Raw genomic sequence first — 19,849 nt, 5'->3', positions numbered from 1 at the left:
GATAGAAGGAGAAGTAGACCCCAAATCCCTTAAGCCCCCCAAATTTGATAGGGACCCATACCTCGAATCTTCTCCCGCTAACACGCAGTCTGTCAATGAGTAGTGGGAGTCCACCTGCTGCTTTCTCCCGGCTTCCTTCTCTCGCAGGCTTATAAACTCAAGCTCAAAATTGCTTTCCTTGCAGAATTCAGGTTGAGAAGAGGAGCAAACCTTCACAGAAAGTTCTTTATCAGTAGGCTGAATCTCGGATGGGCCATGGCTGTCCCTTAACAGAACAGAAGGCCTAATAGGCTGCACCCCAAAAGCCTTAAGTTGGGTTAGAGACGGGCCAAGTCTGTTCCTTAAAGGAACAGAAGGCCCAAAGGGCGGCCCGTTCTCCACAACTGCGACTTTCTCCTTACCCTTAGAGCCCGTCGGCCCAACCACAGGCCCAACCCCTCCATCCCCAGCCCCTTTTAAAATTTCACCCTCTGAAGGGCCTTGCAAAAGAGGCCCTCAGCCCTCTTCACGCCCGAAAGATCCTCGGCAAGGCCAGTCGAAGATGGCCCAGCTACTGAACAATCCATAGGAAACCAGGTTGCCAACCCGAATTGAATCCAGCCCTCAGTCAAGTCACTGCCCGCCCCGTCCACCTGCCCTTCAGTCCCATCTGCTGTCAGTGACAGCGCCTCAGGCCTTGCGTTTACCCGCTCTTCCACTTGTGGGCCAACGCTTGCACCACCGTCACCCCTAACCTCTCCACTGGAACGACCAGTTGAACCACGATAGCCCCCCGAGTTCTGTCTGAACGACGGCAAAACCTCCCACCAAAGGGGAAGGTGATAGGTTGTCTCCTCGACCCTGATCTCCAGCGAGCTTGGCAGATCTTCTCCGTTTGATTTAACTAGGATCCTAGCCCACTGGAGTTCCTCCATTCTTTCTGTCTATGGGTTAATAGCTAAAAAACCGCCGCACTCTTCCCCCACTCTTCTCAAAATGGACGGGACCCAAAGGGAGTTTGGCAGACCCAGGATCCTCACCCATGCTTTGTTTCTTATTTCCCCTTCTTCCAAGCACCCGTACCTTGGATTCCAGAACTCCAAACCTACTTGAATCCCTCTTGCCGACCTTTTCCCGGAGGTGAGGACTCGTCTAGCTTCTTCCACAAGTTCGAATTCCAAAAGGACCCATTCCTTTTCCAGCCTTGCCAAACCAAGCTTTCCTTTCAACCCCTAAGAACACGCCATTAACCATCCCAACCTCTCCAGATTCTCTCCTCCTGCTACCCTAGGGTTCCAGCTTCCGACTAAGCAATGTTCCAATCTACTCAAATTTCTACTAATTTCCTCCCCTTCTACCTCCACTCTGACCAAATTTCTATCCCTGCTTCCCAGCCTCTTCCCCATTTCTACTTGCAACCTTCTGGAGGTCTTCTTTTCCTTTTTGTTCTCCTTCTTGTCGAAACTAGCGATCAATTTCCGTAAGACCTCCGCCATAGCTAACCATCCCCCCCTTTCCCTTTTGCCTTTCGGGATACAAATACTATATCTCTTCTCCTCCGAGTCGACGACCCCTAACCAGAGAAAACAACCCGCCCTGTTGGCTTCGCGCACCATAGAGTAACTTCTCCCCTTTTCCTTCCAACCCTTCTCCCATTTATCTTCATTCCCATTCTTAACGCACTGATCCAGACCCTCCAGAAAGAGCCTAACACTTGTCGGCCCTAGTCGGACCCTTGACGAAACCCCTCTCTTGCTTTCCACGATGAAAACCAGGGTTTTGCCTCTTCTCTCCTCCACTTTGACTTCAAAAACCTTCGAATCCACCCCAAAGCTACTCCCCTGCCATTTTCTTCACCTCCCCGATTAGCTTTCTCCCTCATCGCCATCGCCCTCGCTCTCTCGCTTGCTCTCTCGCTCCTTCAATTACCCCATTCTTTTGTGGGGTGTATGAATAGGATGTTTGGTGAACAACTCCATTCTTTGTGCAGACATTTGAAATAGAAGCATTAGAAAACTCCAAAACATTGTTAGAACGAAGTATTGTAATAGATAAATCGAATTGATTCTTATTTCATTGAGAAAAGATTGGAATACAAAAGGGTTATGTTTCACGGGTTCAGGTACAGGCATCGGGTGCATGTATGTTTCTAGGTGTTGGATCCTTTGCATTCTAAAATCTGGATTCAAAGATTCAGCTGAGAATGATCTCAACTATAGGTGTGGGTACTTGGATAAAACATCAAGCAAAAATAAATTAACACAAAATATGAACATAGTATGATAAGTATTAGTCATTATAATATTACATGGTTAATTGTAATTGAGGAATATATTTATTATATCTTTTCTATTTTAATAAGATGCAAAGCTTATTTTACTTTTGAAAAACCGTTGTCCAGTAAGGTAATACCTAGAGGGGGGTGACTGTGTATATCTAAAAAGATTATAATTTAAGAGTTGAATTATTTACCCAAATTAATTCCAAGACGATATCAGAGATAAACTAAACAAAATAACTAAAATCAAACAAATAAGCAAGGGACATAGGAAATTTTTACGTGGAAAACCCTCGTACTATCTATGGAAATAAAAAACCACGGGATCTAAGACCTATATAAAATCCACTATTTCAGATCAAGTCACATATAAATTACCTGGTTGCTTACCCCTAAGATTTACTCTCCGGAACCTACAACTTGATCCATGTCTGTGATGTAGCAATTTCCAATTGCTCTAGTGAATTCTCCTCAACCTTGTTGAAGGGATGCAAGTCTTCTAACAACCCAAGATTTAAACTTGGAAGTCCTAGGAGATTCGAATATCCCGAATTTTCCAAATACAATATTCGTGAATTTTCAAAAAATATTTTTCCATATTCTAGTAGATTCAAGACGAGCGCTCGAGTGCATTTACCCACCCCTCGAGTGCCTCAGACGCTTGAGTGTTGAATAAGCGCTTGAATGGTTCCAATGCTTGAGCGTTGCTTCCATCGCTTGAGCATCCTTGTTTTTCCAAAACATTAATTTAAGTATTTTAAAGCACAAAAAATATATTGATCCATATTTACCCTTTGAGCACCTAACTTGCCACTAACCAAAACTTTTTAGGCTTATTTGTGACTATCCAATTGAGCCAACAACAACCTTGGATCTTCATTGAAGAGTAAATCACTATCTTAAAAGTTTCCTAAGCCAGAAAATAAATTGGAAGAAAATTGCCAACAAACAATGTACTTGACTCATTGTCCTAACAACTTTGATGTTACTACTATTTGTCTTTTAGTTTAATAAGTTGCTAAGAAAAATATTTAAGACAATATTATACCAACAAATTTTGATTTGTTTAAAATTTTAAAATTTTATCTTGGTTTTGTAATTTTAATAGATTAGATATTGACAAAATATGATTCATATTTAATTTCTTATCAAAAAATTGAATTTTATATTAATTATTATAATTCATCTCTAGATTTTTTAAGGTATTAATTTTTATATTTATCTATTAGTTATTATATTTATCATTAAATTTTATTTAATATTACTTATTATATTTATCTTTAAAATTTATATAAAATTAATTATTTTATTTTATTATAACTTAATATTTAAAAAAATTAAGAAATAAATAAAACAGTTTAGTTACAAGAGTTAGAAATTAATTTAAAAATTATTTATTTTTTATTATAATTTATTTATAGTATTATTTTAAAAAAATTAAGAAAGAGATAAAGAGAGAAATAAATTTATCAATTTTAAAAAAATTAAGGTTATGTTTGGTTACGAGAAAGTGCTAAAGAAAGAAAAAAAAATGATAAGGAAAATTATTTTATCATGTTTGGTTGTGTTGTGGAAAATATCAAAGAAAATAAAATATAATTAAAATTAGTTAGAAACTTATTTATTTTCAAATTATTTAATTTTTTATAGAAGAGTTAAAATAAGTTAAATAAGTTTGAAGTAGCATATAAAAATAATTTATTAATTTTAAATCTATTTTTTATTTTTATTTTTTCACTTTTCTTTCCTTTTACTTTTCCTCTCTATTTTCTTTCTTTTGCATTTTCCCTCAAATTTTCTAAGAACCAAACATAGCCTAAAGAAAGAGATAGTACAATTAATAGTCATATCATATGCAATATATCCATATCAGTCATAGATCTCACACCCGCACCATGTCGACATGGATATTTTGGTTGAGATTAAAGTGTCCATGTATCACCAGCAAAAGGGACTTTTGACTGCTCTTTTAACAAGTATAACCAAGTAGCTCTTGAGCTCTCATTAAGAAAACACAAAATATTTGAACCCATTGACATTAGGAATTTTACAAAGTCCCCACAAATCAAATGAACTAACAAAAACAACTCAGGACTAACTTTATTGACTTGACGGGCAAACGAAGATCAATGGTGTTTCCTTAGTTGATATGACTCACAATCAAAGGATAGACTTGAAGTAACTAGAAACCCTAAAATCTAGAGGTCTTGGAGGAGGGTGCTAAATATGAAATGCCCCTGTGTTGGAGAGACAGACGAAGAGAGTGCGTATTGAGTAGACAGTATAGAAGCTGATAGAAGATATACTTCATTCCTTTCATGCCCTCCACCAATTATCTTTATGGTGCAAAGATCCCAAAATACACAAAAGAAGGAAAAAAGGCAATTGAACAGTCCTTTTTATGAGTTGACTGGCAAATAAAGATTAATAAGAAAATGCAGAAGATATAAAATTAATGAAAGAGGCAAAGTAGTAAACACTTCCTTCACCTGAGACTTGACTTTTAGAACCATCAGAAAAGATAACTGAGGATTGTTTAGAAGGAGAAAAGTGACTAAGGAAGATACCATTAGGGTTCCAGGTTTTAGGAGAAAGTATGGTTCTTTATTAACTTACATGAAAAGTAAGGAAGATACTGTTAGGGTTCCTTGCTTGCATCCATTCAAAATCCATTGTTTATTATGAGTGTCCATCATAAAGGGACTTAATTATGTCATAGTGGCTCTTGCATCTTGTGGGTAGGCTTCACCGTCTGTTGACATTGTTATTAGTTGCTACATTCACTCTTCTAGTAACTTTTTATCCTTGATAATCAGGCTTGTGTCAGTTGGGAATTTAGAAACTGCTGTTAGTATACTGCTTTCCACTCCTCCAGAGAGCCCTTACTTCTCTACAAATGCACTGCGTGCAGTTGCTCTTTCCTCTGCTGTGTCAAGGTCACTGCTTGAGCTTGCAGTTAAGGTGAGTGTTCATTTCAGACTGCTCATATTATGATTGAAATTAAAGTGGTTCACCTTTCCATGTAATTTGCCTACTTACTACTGTGTGAATATATAGGTTGTTGCTGCCAATATGGTCAGGATTGACAAGTCATTGTCAGGGACTCATCTTCTCTGTGCTGTTGGAAGGTATCAAGAAGCTTGTTCTCAGGTTAGGCACTATACTGAAACAAAATTTTCCAGTACATCTTTCCTACTTTTAAAATCGTTGATCAAAGTTGAGTCCTTGTTTGAAACTCAGATGATGATGACATTTAGTCTTTTTGGTTTTTGGTTTGTTTGATTTCATGTGCTACCTTTGCTGGCTGCCTGATGAACTGCTGTCCATATGATTCAGCTTTCTGTAATTACTTGCATAGCTGAATTTTACAAGTATATTCTTTTTGATGAATAAATAGCAATATACAAGTATATTCTTAAACTTCATAGAATGTGTAAATCATTATGAGGCCTTCTTTCCTATTTCTTCATTGCCTTATTCACTGATTAGAGTGTTGTTGTCATGAGATATGACATGACTGGATACGACATTTCCTTATCAAGAGAATTTTGGTTCTTTCTGGTTCTATTACAATTCAGAATTTTAGAGACATAAAATAAAAGAGGCAAAATTATATGTAAAGGAACAACAAGCATGGGGCATAAGCACTTATGGTTCAAAAGCTAACATAAGAAAACCTGGCATATGTTTGCCTGGATTTCACTAAGTTAATGATTTCATGATGCAAGGAAGCCAAGGCAGTCCTGATGTTCAATTATAGAATCATAAAACCAAGTATGAGTTTGCCTGAACATTTAGGATAATTGTTAAGGGACCCACCAATCACAAGAATAGTTGACTAATCCTCCAGTAAACTAATGAAATGTAGATGTTATGGTATGTTTTTTGTTGCTTAGATTCTGATTTGTTTATTAGATGTTCTAGTCTAAAAACTGGACCTTGTCAGATAAATTTACAACTGCTTAAATGTGTCAATCTTGGAGTCCCTACAGGGTATAGTAACACAATTAGAATCCGGCAATTATTTAGTGCCCATGTGATTCAAAATGTTGGATTTAATCTGAATATTCAGGGAAAAACCTAAATGAACTTTGGAGGTGGGATGGGCAATGGATATCAAGGAGAAGAAAATGTCATGCTAAAATTATTTTGAGCAACTTGAGAAGATGAACTGTTGTTTATGCTCCTTTTTTTCATTAGTAGTACTTCCCCTTCCACATATTTGTGATTTCCTTGCTGCTTATGCTAGGAGCATGGATGAAAATGTTGGGAAATTTCGCCGAAATATTGGTGAAATTTCGGATATTGGGAGTGGTCGATATGAAATCAGCCACTGATTATTGATTAGGTAAAAAATTGCCGAAAAAACGGCAAAATTGTCGATATAACGGCGATATTTCAGCATTTTCTGATTTTTTGCCAGTTTTTTTGCACTCCTCATGCCTTCTTGCTTGGTCAACTCGGTCAAAGCACGCTCTAGCCACACTCCACTCCTCTTGCCTACTTGGTCAACTTGGTCAAAGCACAAAAATGATAACTTTACATGGGAAAGGGATTCAAACCCATGTTAAAAGGTTCAAATTGAACCCTTGGCAACCACTAAGCCAACTCTGCTCTTCATTGTATATGGACAAATATTACTATATTAAATAGATTATAGTTTTAATATTAAAAGAATATTTTAATAAATAAATTAATTCTGATTATTTTATTTTAAATTTTGTTTAATTGATTACCAAAAATATAAGACCACTATTATAATTTTTTTTAACAAATGCTTTTTTTTTATTATTTATATGATAATTAAATATAAAGAATATAAATATTAAAAAGAAAATCATACATGTATCATAATTTATTTTACATCATTAAATACATTTGAATTAAATAAATTATAGTTTTAATATTAAATATATTTTCAAGTTAGACATTATTATCAATGCCATAAATTTATGCATGACATGTTTGTACTTACAATTAGTATTGTTGAAAGGATCCCTTTGTCTAACAATGCGATGGAACCACAATGATATTCATTTTAGTACTAAAGGATTATTGTCATGTAATATGTATAAATTATTCTCATTGAATGAAATCAAATATTTCTTATCTTAATTCTAAGCGTGCACTTCCAAAATTCATATTTTGTATCCTTAAAATCCAAATATCGATATATTCGTGTTTACCGATATTTTTATCCTTGACCATACCTATTATTAATCACACTTACAAAATAACCTTAACATGTGTATTCTTGCTTATTTTATCATTTTTTAAAGTTTTTCCAAGTATTTCTATGAATTTTGAACAATTTCCTCCCCACCAATATTTTACCGATATTTCTGATATTTATAAAATTCAAGTATTGATATATCCGTATTTATTGATATTTTCATCCTTGGCTAGGAGCATGGGAAGCTGAAAGTGGCTGCAAATAAATTGGGAATTACTCACAATATTTTGAGTACTCTTTTTTTTCCAAAGAATTTGGGAGTTGTTGAATCATATGCAATAAATTTGGGTTTCGTACACTCATGAAAAAATTTAGTGGAATTCAAAAAATAAGGTAATAATTTGAAAATTTTGCATACATGAAGTTTGTTATTCCTGGAAAAATGTCTTTGCTAGCATGTTGAAGCAAGTGCATCGAAATCCTCAGCTGTTGTGCTCCAATTCAGGAAACCAGTGAGGATGTCAATCTCTGATCCACTCAGCCTGCTATGTATGAAACCCTCTTGGTAAGATGCATAAGATTGTTAGGAAAAAGCAATTATGTGGAGGATGATACCAATTTCTTATATTATCTTAGAGGCAGAGAAGTATGCAGCCAATCTCCACTTTTTCAGAGATACGGGAGTTGCATAGATTAAAAATCCTCTGCTTTTATGAAAGGAGGGATGAAATAGGAAGGCAGCGGAAAAGAAATGCAACTTGTATTTTACCCTCCTTTGTTGTATACACTTGTGTTCTTAATCAACTGCCATGTCATGTTCTGTTTTTTAATTGCACTCTTATCAAGTGATGGCCAACCATCATGATGGCCAGTTGTGCATTAAGTGCTACTAGAACTTTAAAGGATATAGCTTTGATGGTCATATTTTGGTGCTTAGTTTAAGACCTGTAATGCAAATCATCCCAACTCTCAGTCAATTTCTAGTTTTTGTTTCAGATATTAAGAAAAAGCAAGAGAAATGGAATCCTTGTGAGTATTGGTTTAACACTTAAATGACTTACAGAAATTTGTTAATTCCAACTAAAGTTGCATTCTCAAGTATAGCTCATGTTTTCAGTGGTTTCATTTGATCCAAGTATCATGATATATTGCTAGAACAGAGTTCCTGTCACCGAGGTTGTTTTGGTACAGGGTAAGGAAGTGGATGTTTTGACAATTTAAACTTATTGAAAATGATTAGACATAGTGTTATTTGTCAATAAAATACATATAATAAATATGCAAATGTTAATAACAAATTTTCCATGGAGCTCATGCTATTAAGACACCAAGGAGTATTGATAAGATAAAGGTGTCAGTAATGGGATTGTGGTATATTATGTATATATATACACACACCAAGCATGCTGTCAGAAAATGGGAACAGAGTGCAGAGTGCAGAGTGCCTCCTGAAGGCTTCACGTGATTAAGGATGCTCAATTGATTAAATTGAGGATTTTCTATGGCCTTGATTTCTTAGGTTTAGAAGGAAGTGGTACTCTCTCCGATGATACATAAACATGAAAAAGCAGTCAACAGACGAGGCTTTGTAATTCTTACTCAGCTAATTGTTATCTTATTTCCTATGCAGCTACAAGATGCCGGATGCTGGACAGATGCTGCAACTTTAGCCGCTACACATTTAAAGGGATCTGATTATGCAAGGTTTGTTTCTGTTCTTTATGATTGAACACTTGCAAGACTTTCTGTCTGCATCTTGCAAATCTTATTTTATAAGATATTTCTTTCATGGTACTCTGCTGCAGTCCCCTTATAGAACTTTTATTAGTGGAAAAATTTTATTTATTTTCTTTTTTGTTCCACATTGTCATCTATATCTAAAGTGAATTTCACAATTGCATCTGATTTTGTTGAGTACTGTTCATGGTTTTGGGTCAATTTTTTATTATTTTATTTTATTTTTCAGCACTTCAAAGTATTCTTGGCTAAAATTAAACATTTAAATGTTCCAGATGCCTTTGGTACTTTTGGAGGCAAGTGCAATTAGAATTTGGGATTTAAAATCTATTTTATCTCATTGCATGCATGAAGTGTAAATTGGGCAAAGCTGTTTGAAAGTGCTGTACCCTGATTGACAGAAATTTTATGACCTTTGTCTTGAAACCTTGATGTTGAAAGTTCTGATCCTGCAGGGTGTTGCAAAGATGGGCAGACCATGTCCTTCACACTGAACACAACATCTGGAGGTACTGTTAGCGTTCAGTTTTCTCCTTATACAATTTCTTTAATTTGCCCGTGTTGTATCCGATGCCTAATTATGGGGGGGCCAATGCAGGGCTCTGATTTTGTACGTTGCAGCTGGTGCATTGCAAGAGGCATTGGCTGCACTTCGCGAGGCAAAACTACCAGATACAGCTGCCATGTTCATAGTTGCATGCCGTGAAATCCATGAAGAAATCATCTCCAATCTGGGAGATTCAGATGATGAATCAAAGTCTTCAACCAAGGCTAAGCAGCTTAACTTGCCTGGTTTGGACCCAGAGAACGAAGATGTGATTGCAGTTGGTGAATTTTATGAGCAGTACCAAAGAAAACTAGTGCATTTGTGCATGGACTCACAACCATCCTTTGACTGAGCAACATGGCTTTGTCAGATGCTGAGACATCTCTGTTTTTGCATGGAAAACTGGTCAATTTATTATCCCAGACCAACCATCCATGGCAATCCGAAGAGAGGCTGTTTATGATTCAAAGCTCTTTTTCCGGACGCAGAGGTAAAAATTGTTGTGATACTAATACATGGGAGAATTGGAATGTAGGATGCATTTGAGCAAGTTGTGGAGAGGAGTATCTGTGTTGGTCACAGCAACTCTAGGAAATTCTGAATCTGCTGTGTTGTATCCATTTTTGAAAGAACGATTCCTGCAAAGTTTGTTTTTGAAAATGTGAAGTACGACTGCAAGGCTGTTAATGTTGTATGGTGGCTCAAAAATTTTGTGTTTCATTCATATGCAAGAAATGTTGTCAACACTATGATTTTAATTTTATTTTCAAAATATTCAAATTGCATTCTTTTGAAGGAGATAGGATATGGCATATTTCTGTGTATAACTTCAAAATTTTAGCATATTATATAGCACATGATCGGGTCATTTTCATATCTGGATAACTTAAATGACAATAAGAATCGAAGTAAAAAATTATTCCAACCTTCATTTCATTTCTAATAGCAAGTATTTTTCTTAATTCGATTTATATGATATAAATTAAATGAAATTCAAGTTTTATTAAATAATTTTGTAATTATAATTAAATTTAAAAATAATTATTTTTAATAGAATATGAATAGTAATTTTATAATAAAATCATAAATTATGGTTTTTTTTTATAAATGTTATAAAAACATGGATATTATTGACATCCTCAAATACAATTGATTTATTTTATTAAAAATAAATAATAATAATAATTTAAAATCAATAATTATTAATGCTATTTTATTTTAATTGAATTTAAAAATAAAAATTATTATTTTTAATTATAAATGAATCAAGTTTTTCATTATGTGCATAATAGAGTATTCTAAAAAATTTTTATCTAATCTATAATTAATTTTTTTAAATTAATTTTTTTCTTAAAAATTAGGAAATTCATTAAAGAATTTAAAGTGTTAATTATGTCTCACTTAATTATTCTTTTTTTTTTTCTTATTTCTTTATGTTTTCCTTTTTATTTTTAAAAACTATTTTTATAGAATAACTTATAAATTTTTAAAAATAATTTTTTATTTTTAAAAATAAAACATCAGTTTTAAATCATACAATCAAATAGACATTTATTAAATAGTTGAAAATAACTCTTAAAATATAAAATTATTTTAAGCTATATATTTTGAGATTTTTAAAAAATATATATATTTTAAATTATGTGTTAATTCATTTCTCTTCATTCTCATTTTATCATTACCTAACATTAAAATCGCAACAAATAATTACATTCCTACCTCCCTTCAAATTGATGGTCTCCAAAAAGCCCGCGCCGTGGGCCTAAATTTAGGCCCACCCTTAGGCCCGCCCCTTTAAAAAAAAACTACAAAAATAAAAAGTATTAAAAAAAATATTCATTTCAAAATTTTATTCATTGAATGTATAATTACATTTAAAAATGTGGGAAAAGTTTACATCACTACAAAATAAATACATCCCAACTAGGTTGGCACCTATTTATTTGTCAATCATCTGTATTTTTCAACCACAAAAAATAAAAATAAAAATATAATATACATTTAGTCATTATTTTCTGGCGGTGATGGCGAACTATCATGCATCCATGAAGATCTTGATAATTTTAAAGATTCCATATCGACAAGCATCTCTGTTTCTCGAATGGAATCGTACATCCTTTTATCTGCTATTTCCCAATCTTTCACACATATCCCTGCTTCAATAACATCTGGCGCTAAGTTGCATCGTTTTTTACTAACTACTCTTCCACCTGCACTAAAAGCAGCTTCTGATGCAACTGTACTCACAGGAACTGTTAGTACATCACGAGCAATTATAGAAAGCACAGGATATTTGTGTTGATGTGATTTCCACCATATTAAAATATCAAAATCTTCTTGATCTTCAAATGAAATTATATCAGTATTAAGATATTTATCTAAATCAGATGTATTATTTGGAGAACTATTTGTTGTCTTTTTTCGACTTTTTAACATTTCTAGAGCTCCTTTATAAAAAGATGAGGAGTTTGTAGATGTAGGTGGTAATTTAATACTATTAATATTATTACCATATTTTTCTTTATAATAGTTATATAAATTATGTAATAATGAATTTATTTCATTTTTAATTTCTTCAATTTTTATTTGGTCATTAAAATAAATAATTGTTAACCATTCATCCAAAGCTTCAAATTTCAATCTAGGGTCCACAATTAAAGCAATATAAAAAATTAAAGGTATTTCCCCCCAATATTTTCTAAATTTTTCTATCATTGCAAATATTGTATCATTAAATATTTAAAAACTTAAATATTTTTGAAGTACAATAAAAATATTAGTTATTTGCATAATAACTCGATTTGAAGTTGGATAATATACACCACAAAAAATGTTTGTTGAAGTATAAAAAATTTCAAAAAGATCTCTTAAAAGATCTGCAATATGCCAATCATAATCACTTAATGCATAAATATCTGCTTCACAATCATTGTTAAGTAATTGTATTTCATATAATTCGACTACTTTTCTATATTTTGTAATATTTTGTAAAAGTTTATATGTGGAATTCCATCTAATGGCCATATCCAAATTTATATTTTTTCTTTTCATATTTAACATTTTGCAACAATAAAAAAATAATTCATGTTTTGCTTGAGAACTATTAATACTATATGCAATGCCTCTAATTTTTTCCAATGTATTATCAACATTTTTTAATCCATCCTTTACAATTAAATTTAAAATATGTGCACAACAACGCACATGAAATATTTTAGCATGATCTTCTTTTACTTGTCAATATCGTTTTAGTCTATGTATTGTTGTATCATTATTAGCAGCATTATCTAATGTTATTGTCAATATTTTATCACGAATGCCTAAATCTATAATTTCATCATTTATTAAAGATGCTATATTTTTACCACTATGTGGAGCATTTATTAATTTAAATGAAATTATTCTTTTATTTAATTTCCATTCATTATCAATGTAGTGAGCAGTTATACATAAAAAACCAGTGTGAGTTAAAGATGTCCAAATATCAGATGTTAAACAAATATTTCCTTCAAAATTTGCAAAAAAAATTTTTAAAATTTCTTTTTGTGTATAAAATTTTTTCATAATATCTCTTTTAACTGTATTTCCAGACCAACTTTTAAATTGAGGATTAATACCTCGTTGAATTGTTCCTACAAAATCATGAGTTTCCATCATGTTGAAAGGTTGTTCTGCTCTTATTATATAATCAATCATTTCTTCACGACAGTTAGATTCATCATAAGAAAATGTTTTTAAATTTCCACTTTCATTTTTACCTAATTGCATATAATTTCTAAAATCTACATTATTTTTAGTTTTACAATTTTCGTGATGTTTTTTTAAATGACTTGTGCCTGCATTTGAGCCACCAGTAAGAAATTTATTACAAATTTTACATTTTGCTTTTATTTCTTTTTTATTATTTTCTAAAATTATTTCTATTCTATCAAAAAAATTCCATATATTTGAAGTAAATTTTTTGTTTGATGATATTTCATCACATGGACTAGATGAAGAAGCACTTGTCATATTATAATTATTGATAAAATATTATGCCAAAAATAATAAAGTAATAAATATAAAAAAAAAATATAACAAAAAAATAAAGTAGTAGGGGTGAAGTATGTTACTCAATTAGAGAACCGATGCAGAAATTCTTAGCAAATTTGAACTCTTGGAGCCACCAATGCTTGTTTTGCACCACCAACAATATTGTATAATTTGAGGGAAAAATAAAAGAATTTGAAATATTGTAGAATGTGAGAGAAATAGAGAGAGAAATAGAGAGAATTTGATGAAAAAATGAAAAGGAAGAACATGTATTTATAGGAAGGTTTTTTTAAAAAAAAAAAAAAAAAAAATTGGCCATGTGACCGTTGGAGGCTTAGCCCCAACGGTCACATGACTCACATGGGCAGCTGGCTGGAGCTCCAACGGTCACATGACCGTTGGAGCCTTTAATTTTTTTTAAAAAAATAATATACTTTATTTTTATATATATATAATTAACTCAATTATTAAGCACAAAAGGAATGTAGCTTAGTTGGTTAGAGCCTTGATATGAAAGCATGAGGGGAGGGGTTCGAATCCCCCCCTCTCCCTTCCTTTCTTTAAAAGCCATTTTGGCTTATTTAAAAAAGCCCTAGGCCGGGCCGCGGGCCTAACATTTTTCCATGGCCCGGCCCGGCCTGTTGACCAGTCAACGGGCCCATAGGCCCGGCCCGAGCTGGGCAGCGGGCCTCCTATTTACGGCCCGGCCCGAGCTGGGCAGCGGGCCTCCTATTTACGGCCCGGCCCGGCCCGCCCGTTGGATACCCTTACTAGTTCAAATACAAGAATTGAAAATACTTATTAAGGGAGAAATAAAAATAAAAACAAAATAACAAAATATCCTTTCGCTTTCTCATTCCCATTCCCATTCCCATTCCCACGCAGCATTGTGCAAACAATGCATAATTTTCTGTGGAAAAGAGAGGACTGGGCTTTCGTTGGCCCAACTCACGATATACTGGGTCCAGCTACCGCCACTGGTAGTCTAGTATAGCATCTAGAGAGGGGAGAGGAGATTCATGTGGAGGCGATGACGACGTCGAACGTGGTGGTGCTAGACAACGGCGGAGGCCTAATCAAGGCCGGAATAGGCGGCGAACGGGATCCTAGTGCCGTGATCCCCAACTGCATGGGGAAGCCTCCCTCCTCGAAGAAGTGGCTGATGGGCGACCAACTCCACTCCCACTCGGACCTCACCTCAGTCTCCCTCCGCCGCCCATTCGACCGCGGATACCTCCTCAACCCCGACCTCCAACGTGACATCTGGTCCCACCTCTTCTCCAACCTTCTCCGCATCTCCCCTTCCCAGTCATCTCTCCTCCTCGTCGAACCCCTCTTCAATCTCCCTTCTATTCAACGCTCCATAGACGAGCTCGTTTTCGAAGACCTAGGCTTCCGCTCCCTTTTTGTCGCCGATTCACCTTCCCTCGTCCACCTCTACGAGGCTAGCCACTGCCCCTATGGTCTCCTCGCTAAGTCCCAGTGTAGTCTTGTTGTGGATTGCGGCTTCTCCTTCACCCATGCCGCCCCCGTCTTCCAGAATTTCACCATTAACTACGCCGTGAAGCGCCTCGATTTGGGAGGCAAGGCATTGACTAATTATCTCAAGGAACTGGTGTCTTATCGTGCCGTTAATGTTATGGATGAGACTTTCATTATGGACGATGTCAAGGAGAAGCTCTGCTTCGTCTCTCTAGATGTCCCTCGCGATCTCCAGATTGCCAGGTGCGTACTTTTGCTTATTCCCTTATTTATTCCACTCTGCTTCTACTCTAGTAGAACACCAGAAAAGAAACCAGTTTGAGGCATTTTGTCTCAAAGAAAATGTGAAAATTTTCCTCTGCTTTCTTGGCAACCAAACATAGGAGAAATGAAAAACAAATGTAAGAAAAAGGAGAAAAAAGGGAAAGGGTTTCAAAGAACTATGGTAAATGTCAAATAAATATATGCTGTCCTTAAAATGAGTATAATGTGTAGAAAATTATGACGTTTTAGGCTTCCTATTGTTTTGGGAATTTATCAGTGACTCTTGAAAAAAAACAAGAAGATCAAATAGTATTCCTTGTTTAGTTGTTTGTGAAAAAGTTCGAAAATCCTTGAGTTCCAGTCAGTGCAAGTAATTTTATCATCAGCCCCTATGTAATGAAGGTTGGTATTGAATAAAACTTTGGAACATGAATAACAAGTCTTTGGATTATTTGTGTATGTGTGTGTGTGTGAGTTTCATGATATTGAAATTATATTAGAATTTCACTTTCACGAGTCGGGAAAACCAAGCCCCAGACCAGAAACATGCACCCTTTATGAGCATTTCAGTAAAATTCCTATTTTTGAAACATTTGGGGTGAAACCTTGAGGTATCTTTCTTGTGTTCTATGGAATTCTAAGTATGCAATCCATCAAATTTCTTCATATAAACCATTGTCACGAACTGACTTTGGAATAACAGTAATGTGGTCTCAAACCACTTAAGACCACAATAACTTTATGAATTTCTGGGCATACAAATTGGCAATAACTGTTTGCATAAATTGATGCTATAATGCTGGCTTCAGGGGAATTAAATAATAACAGAGGTGAATGATATATATATATGTGTGTGTATTTTTTGTTTTCCGGCTAGTGTTTATTTATTTCTAATTGCCACCTGAATCTTGCTCAGGTGAGGACATAGTATTGAAGTTGTTTTTATTTTTCTTTTTAATTTTTATTTCTCTCTCTCTCTCTCTATATATATATATATCTATAAAAGCATGTATATATGTGAATGAAAGTAACAAAAAGGGCTAGAGTAGAGGTGTACCAAAGTACATAGGGAGTATACATAGGGCACCAAGTAGCACCAAGTAAAAAGAACAAAAAGGAAAGACAACTTTATCTCTCTACTAATTCAATCCCAACCAATGAACAAAATCTACCAGACTTAGGTGCCTCTTCTATTCAGTGCCTTACACATTCCAAAAAATTGCACATATACAAGGATTCAAGCACTTGCTTTCTGAATGTTCCACATTATCAATAGCCCTTTGATTTCGCTCCCACCGGATTGTCCAAAATAAACACAAAGGGGCACTTGTCTACACTCTCTTCCATGTCTTCCCAACATAGGACCCATTCTAGCTAAGCAGTATGAGTCTTGTTGAAGAGTGGACCACTCGAGCTATCCCAAACATGGAAAAGACCAACTACCACAGCATACTTACTAGACAAATGTAGAAGAATATGGTCAACAGATTCTTCTTCCCTTTTACATATGTAACATCTATTCCCCACAAACACACATCTCTTTTTCAATTGGTCCAATGTTAAAATCCTTCCCCATGTTGTTTCCCTTGCAAGCAACCAATGGAAAATCTTTCTACTCCTTTTGATTTACCCCACAGTTTTTAAGTTGTTGAGATGCAAAAATCATTAACTCATATGGCTAGGCTACATTATAGGCTTCCATTATTAGTTAACTAGCGCAGGTTAGGCTACTGGGCTGTGTGAATACACAATGAGTTAGATTGAAGGGACTGGTTTTATTTATTCATATTGACATTTTAATTTATCCGTTATAAGAATGTGAATATATCTATGTACATGTGCTCGCGCACAACCATATAGCTGTGTTTAAGGTTTTTCCTTCTTTTTTTTCTCTTGTCGGTTCCCAAATTACACATTGTTTGTCTGTCTAGGTTTTTCTTCTTTTCTTTTTCCCCCCTTTTTCTTTTGGTGATAAAAAATTCACTCTGTTGTTCAGTTGCTATTTATTTTTACTATGAATACAATCATTGGCTCTTATGGGTAACAATATTTTGAAATATGTTTGTAGGAGACCTGGAAAGGATAATCTCTTTAGATGTACATATGTTCTTCCTGATGGTATCACATATATGAAGGGTTTTGTAAAAGACCCAAATGAAGCAGGGAGATACCGCACTTTGGACGGTGGAGCCCCTCCATCAACAGTAACAAAGGAGGATATGGATCAGCATGAAGTTACAGAAAAGCCTGAGGACAGAAGGAGAATTGATTTAACAAAAACTGTAAGGCTCAATATTCCTTTGGAAACTGGTCCCCTTTCTAATTGTATCACCTTTTTAATATTTACCTTCTGTTCAGGAGTTTAACTTGACAAATGAGCGCTTCCTAGTCCCAGAGATGATCTTCCGTCCTGCTGATTTGGGTCTGTATCTGGTTCCTTTTTCATTTTCAGTTCAATCTGAGGACTGCAGTTTGAGATTGTTTGATCTATTTGCCCAAGCTATTGAATGGTTATTATTTCAGAATTTAATGTTACAAGGCTATACCACCTTGATCATGCAACCTTCAATGACACAATTGCAGCTTGGAAACCATAGCCTGCAAATGTGTTCTTACCATTGTTATGATTCATGAATAAATTGTGAGAGCATGGTGGTAGAAGGAATTGTATGGATGAAGGCTTGAAGCTTATGATAAAGGATAAAATTTGATTGAAAAAAAAATGATATCCATTGCTGTTTGCCTTGTGCGTTTGTATTTGAACTTCATTGTCAACTTGCTGCTGTTTTCACAGGCATGAACCAGGCTGGATTAGCAGAGTGCATTATCCGAGCTGTCAACTCCTGTCATCCTGATCTTCACCCTGTACTCTATCAAAGGTTGTTTTACAAAGTTTTTGAATGCTTGATCATTGAAAGATATCTCATATATTAGAATCCTTTTTTTAGCTCCATTTCCTAATACCCATTTCTGTCTTTAAAATTTGTCAGCATCATTTTGACTGGTGGAAGCACATTATTTCCTCAGTTTGCACAAAGACTGTAAGCTATAATCTCTCTTCTGATACATTCAAATCTTTTAAATTTAATGGCATATGATCATCTAAACTTTTAACTCATTTTGGTTTCTTCAAATGCAGAGAAATGGAGCTTCGACCTCTTGTACCTGATGATTACCAAGTCAAGATAACAACTCAAGAAGAGTAAAGCCTTTCCTCCTAAAAAGTAACAATTTGTTTAAAATGATGTTCACTGAAAATCTGACAGTGCTTGTCCAGTCCCATATTAGGTGTGTGGCGTGGGGGATCACTTTTGGCATCTAGCCCTGATTTTGAAGCTATGTGTGTCACCAAGTCTGAGTATGAGGAGCTTGGATCTGCTCGGTGTCGCAAGCGATTCTTTCATTGAGTGATGAAATGAAGAAGGTATATTTGCTTCTCACATTATTTTGTGACATATGTTCCATTTGATCAAGTTGAGGGTTAGGAATAAATATTTGGAGTCACATTTGACCCCCAACTTAGTTATGACAGGTGAAATTTCTGTGAATTTTCCTACAGATTCTCAACTGGACAATGCACAAGGAAAAATGCAGCTGAATGTTCACTGTTCTTTCAGGTTTTGTAAGCATGATTTACATGAGAAGTGGAAAACTGGTTTGAAGTTGAAGCGTTAATCTTCATGATGTGGTGACATGCTACTGTCTGGGTTCTCGGCTGTTTGTTTCTTCCAGCTGAAGTACTCTTTTAAGATTTGAGCTTCATGTTTGCCTATCAAGACACACTCAAGTCACCTTATATCAGGGAGAAGAATGAATATGAGGACGAAGTGTCCGCAGCATTGTTGGGATGTGCAAGAAGATTTTGTACTTTCAACCATGAATTTTAGAGATGGTGACACTCCCAATTGAGATTGCTGCTTGCTGACTCCTGTTTTCGAAAGTCCCACCTGATTTGGGCTTACTGCTGAGGCTTTCGGTAAGAACTATATGATCTTGTAGTCTTTAAGAAGAATGTGCATTCAGGCCTAGGTTTTTGGCATCTGATGGCATCTGACAGCATCTGACTATCTTGCTTAATCCAGTTACTCTATACATTGGGGCTAGTGGCTGTTTTTGTTTAATCCTGTTATTTGTGTCTCCGAGATATTTATTGCATTAGAAATGTAGCCACGAGATCTCTTCATCCGTGGTCCATAGATGTGGGTTTAATTTATCCAAATTTGTAGATGGCAAGTTGTGATTTTAGTAATGTTAATTTTGCGCTTTTGGACTCCTCACTTCAAGAGCTACATTCGAAAAGAAGGGAAAAAAAGGATGTCATTGCTTCAAAGTAGAATTTTCTCTGTGAAAAGAAAAT

At 34.9% G+C, this 19,849-nt stretch overlaps 2 protein-coding genes across 8 annotated transcripts in view; both read left to right on the top strand.

The window, feature by feature from the left end:
* Positions 1-10,512, top strand: part of LOC100256021 (uncharacterized) — a 31,997-nt gene extending 21,485 nt beyond the window's left edge. For 2 of the 4 annotated variants that reach the window (XM_010658138.3, XM_010658139.3), the window contains exons 16-20: positions 5,074-5,218; positions 5,315-5,407; positions 9,061-9,134; positions 9,623-9,676; positions 9,766-10,512. In XM_010658138.3, coding sequence (XP_010656440.1) covers positions 5,074-5,218; positions 5,315-5,407; positions 9,061-9,134; positions 9,623-9,676; positions 9,766-10,066 — 667 coding nt within the window. In that variant the 3' untranslated portion in view covers positions 10,067-10,512. Of the gene's footprint in view, positions 1-5,073; positions 5,219-5,314; positions 5,408-7,663; positions 8,353-9,060; positions 9,135-9,622; positions 9,677-9,765 lie in introns of those variants that run through there. The other 2 variants (XM_019223047.2, XM_010658141.3) reach the window with 2 other exon arrangements.
* Positions 10,513-14,611: 4,099 nt separating this feature from the next.
* LOC100247472 (actin-related protein 6) lies at positions 14,612-19,769 on the top strand. 4 transcript variants are annotated; one of them, XM_002285259.4, is made up of 8 exons: positions 14,612-15,471; positions 17,561-17,774; positions 17,851-17,914; positions 18,287-18,371; positions 18,483-18,533; positions 18,632-18,694; positions 18,770-18,916; positions 19,052-19,769. In XM_002285259.4, exons 1-7 carry the CDS (start codon positions 14,777-14,779, stop codon positions 18,897-18,899), a joined length of 1,302 nt encoding a protein of 433 aa, XP_002285295.1. In that variant the 5' UTR covers positions 14,612-14,776; the 3' UTR covers positions 18,900-18,916; positions 19,052-19,769. The 4 variants fall into 4 exon arrangements, with proteins under 4 accessions (XP_002285295.1, XP_059596814.1, XP_019078647.1 ...); XM_059740831.1 differs by having other exon boundaries at positions 14,649-15,471; positions 19,025-19,769; XM_019223102.2 differs by having other exon boundaries at positions 14,649-15,471; positions 19,016-19,769.
* Positions 19,770-19,849: the final 80 nt, after the last annotated feature.

The sequence above is a fragment of the Vitis vinifera genome, chromosome 11, assembly GCF_030704535.1.
Source record: "Vitis vinifera cultivar Pinot Noir 40024 chromosome 11, ASM3070453v1".
In the NCBI taxonomy this organism is placed as follows: domain Eukaryota; kingdom Viridiplantae; phylum Streptophyta; class Magnoliopsida; order Vitales; family Vitaceae; genus Vitis; species Vitis vinifera.
This window is presented reverse-complemented; position numbering and strand designations above follow the sequence as displayed.

Excerpts from the sequence above, each read along its gene's own strand:
- LOC100247472 (XM_002285259.4), top strand. The coding sequence starts at position 14,777 with ATGACGACGTCGAACGTGGTGGTGCTAGACAACGGCGGAGGCCTAATC. Across the intron at positions 15,472-17,560 it reads CGCGATCTCCAGATTGCCAG|GAGACCTGGAAAGGATAATC; the intron begins GTGCGTACTTTT and ends ATATGTTTGTAG. Across the intron at positions 17,915-18,286 it reads CTTCCGTCCTGCTGATTTGG|GCATGAACCAGGCTGGATTA; the intron begins GTCTGTATCTGG and ends CTGTTTTCACAG.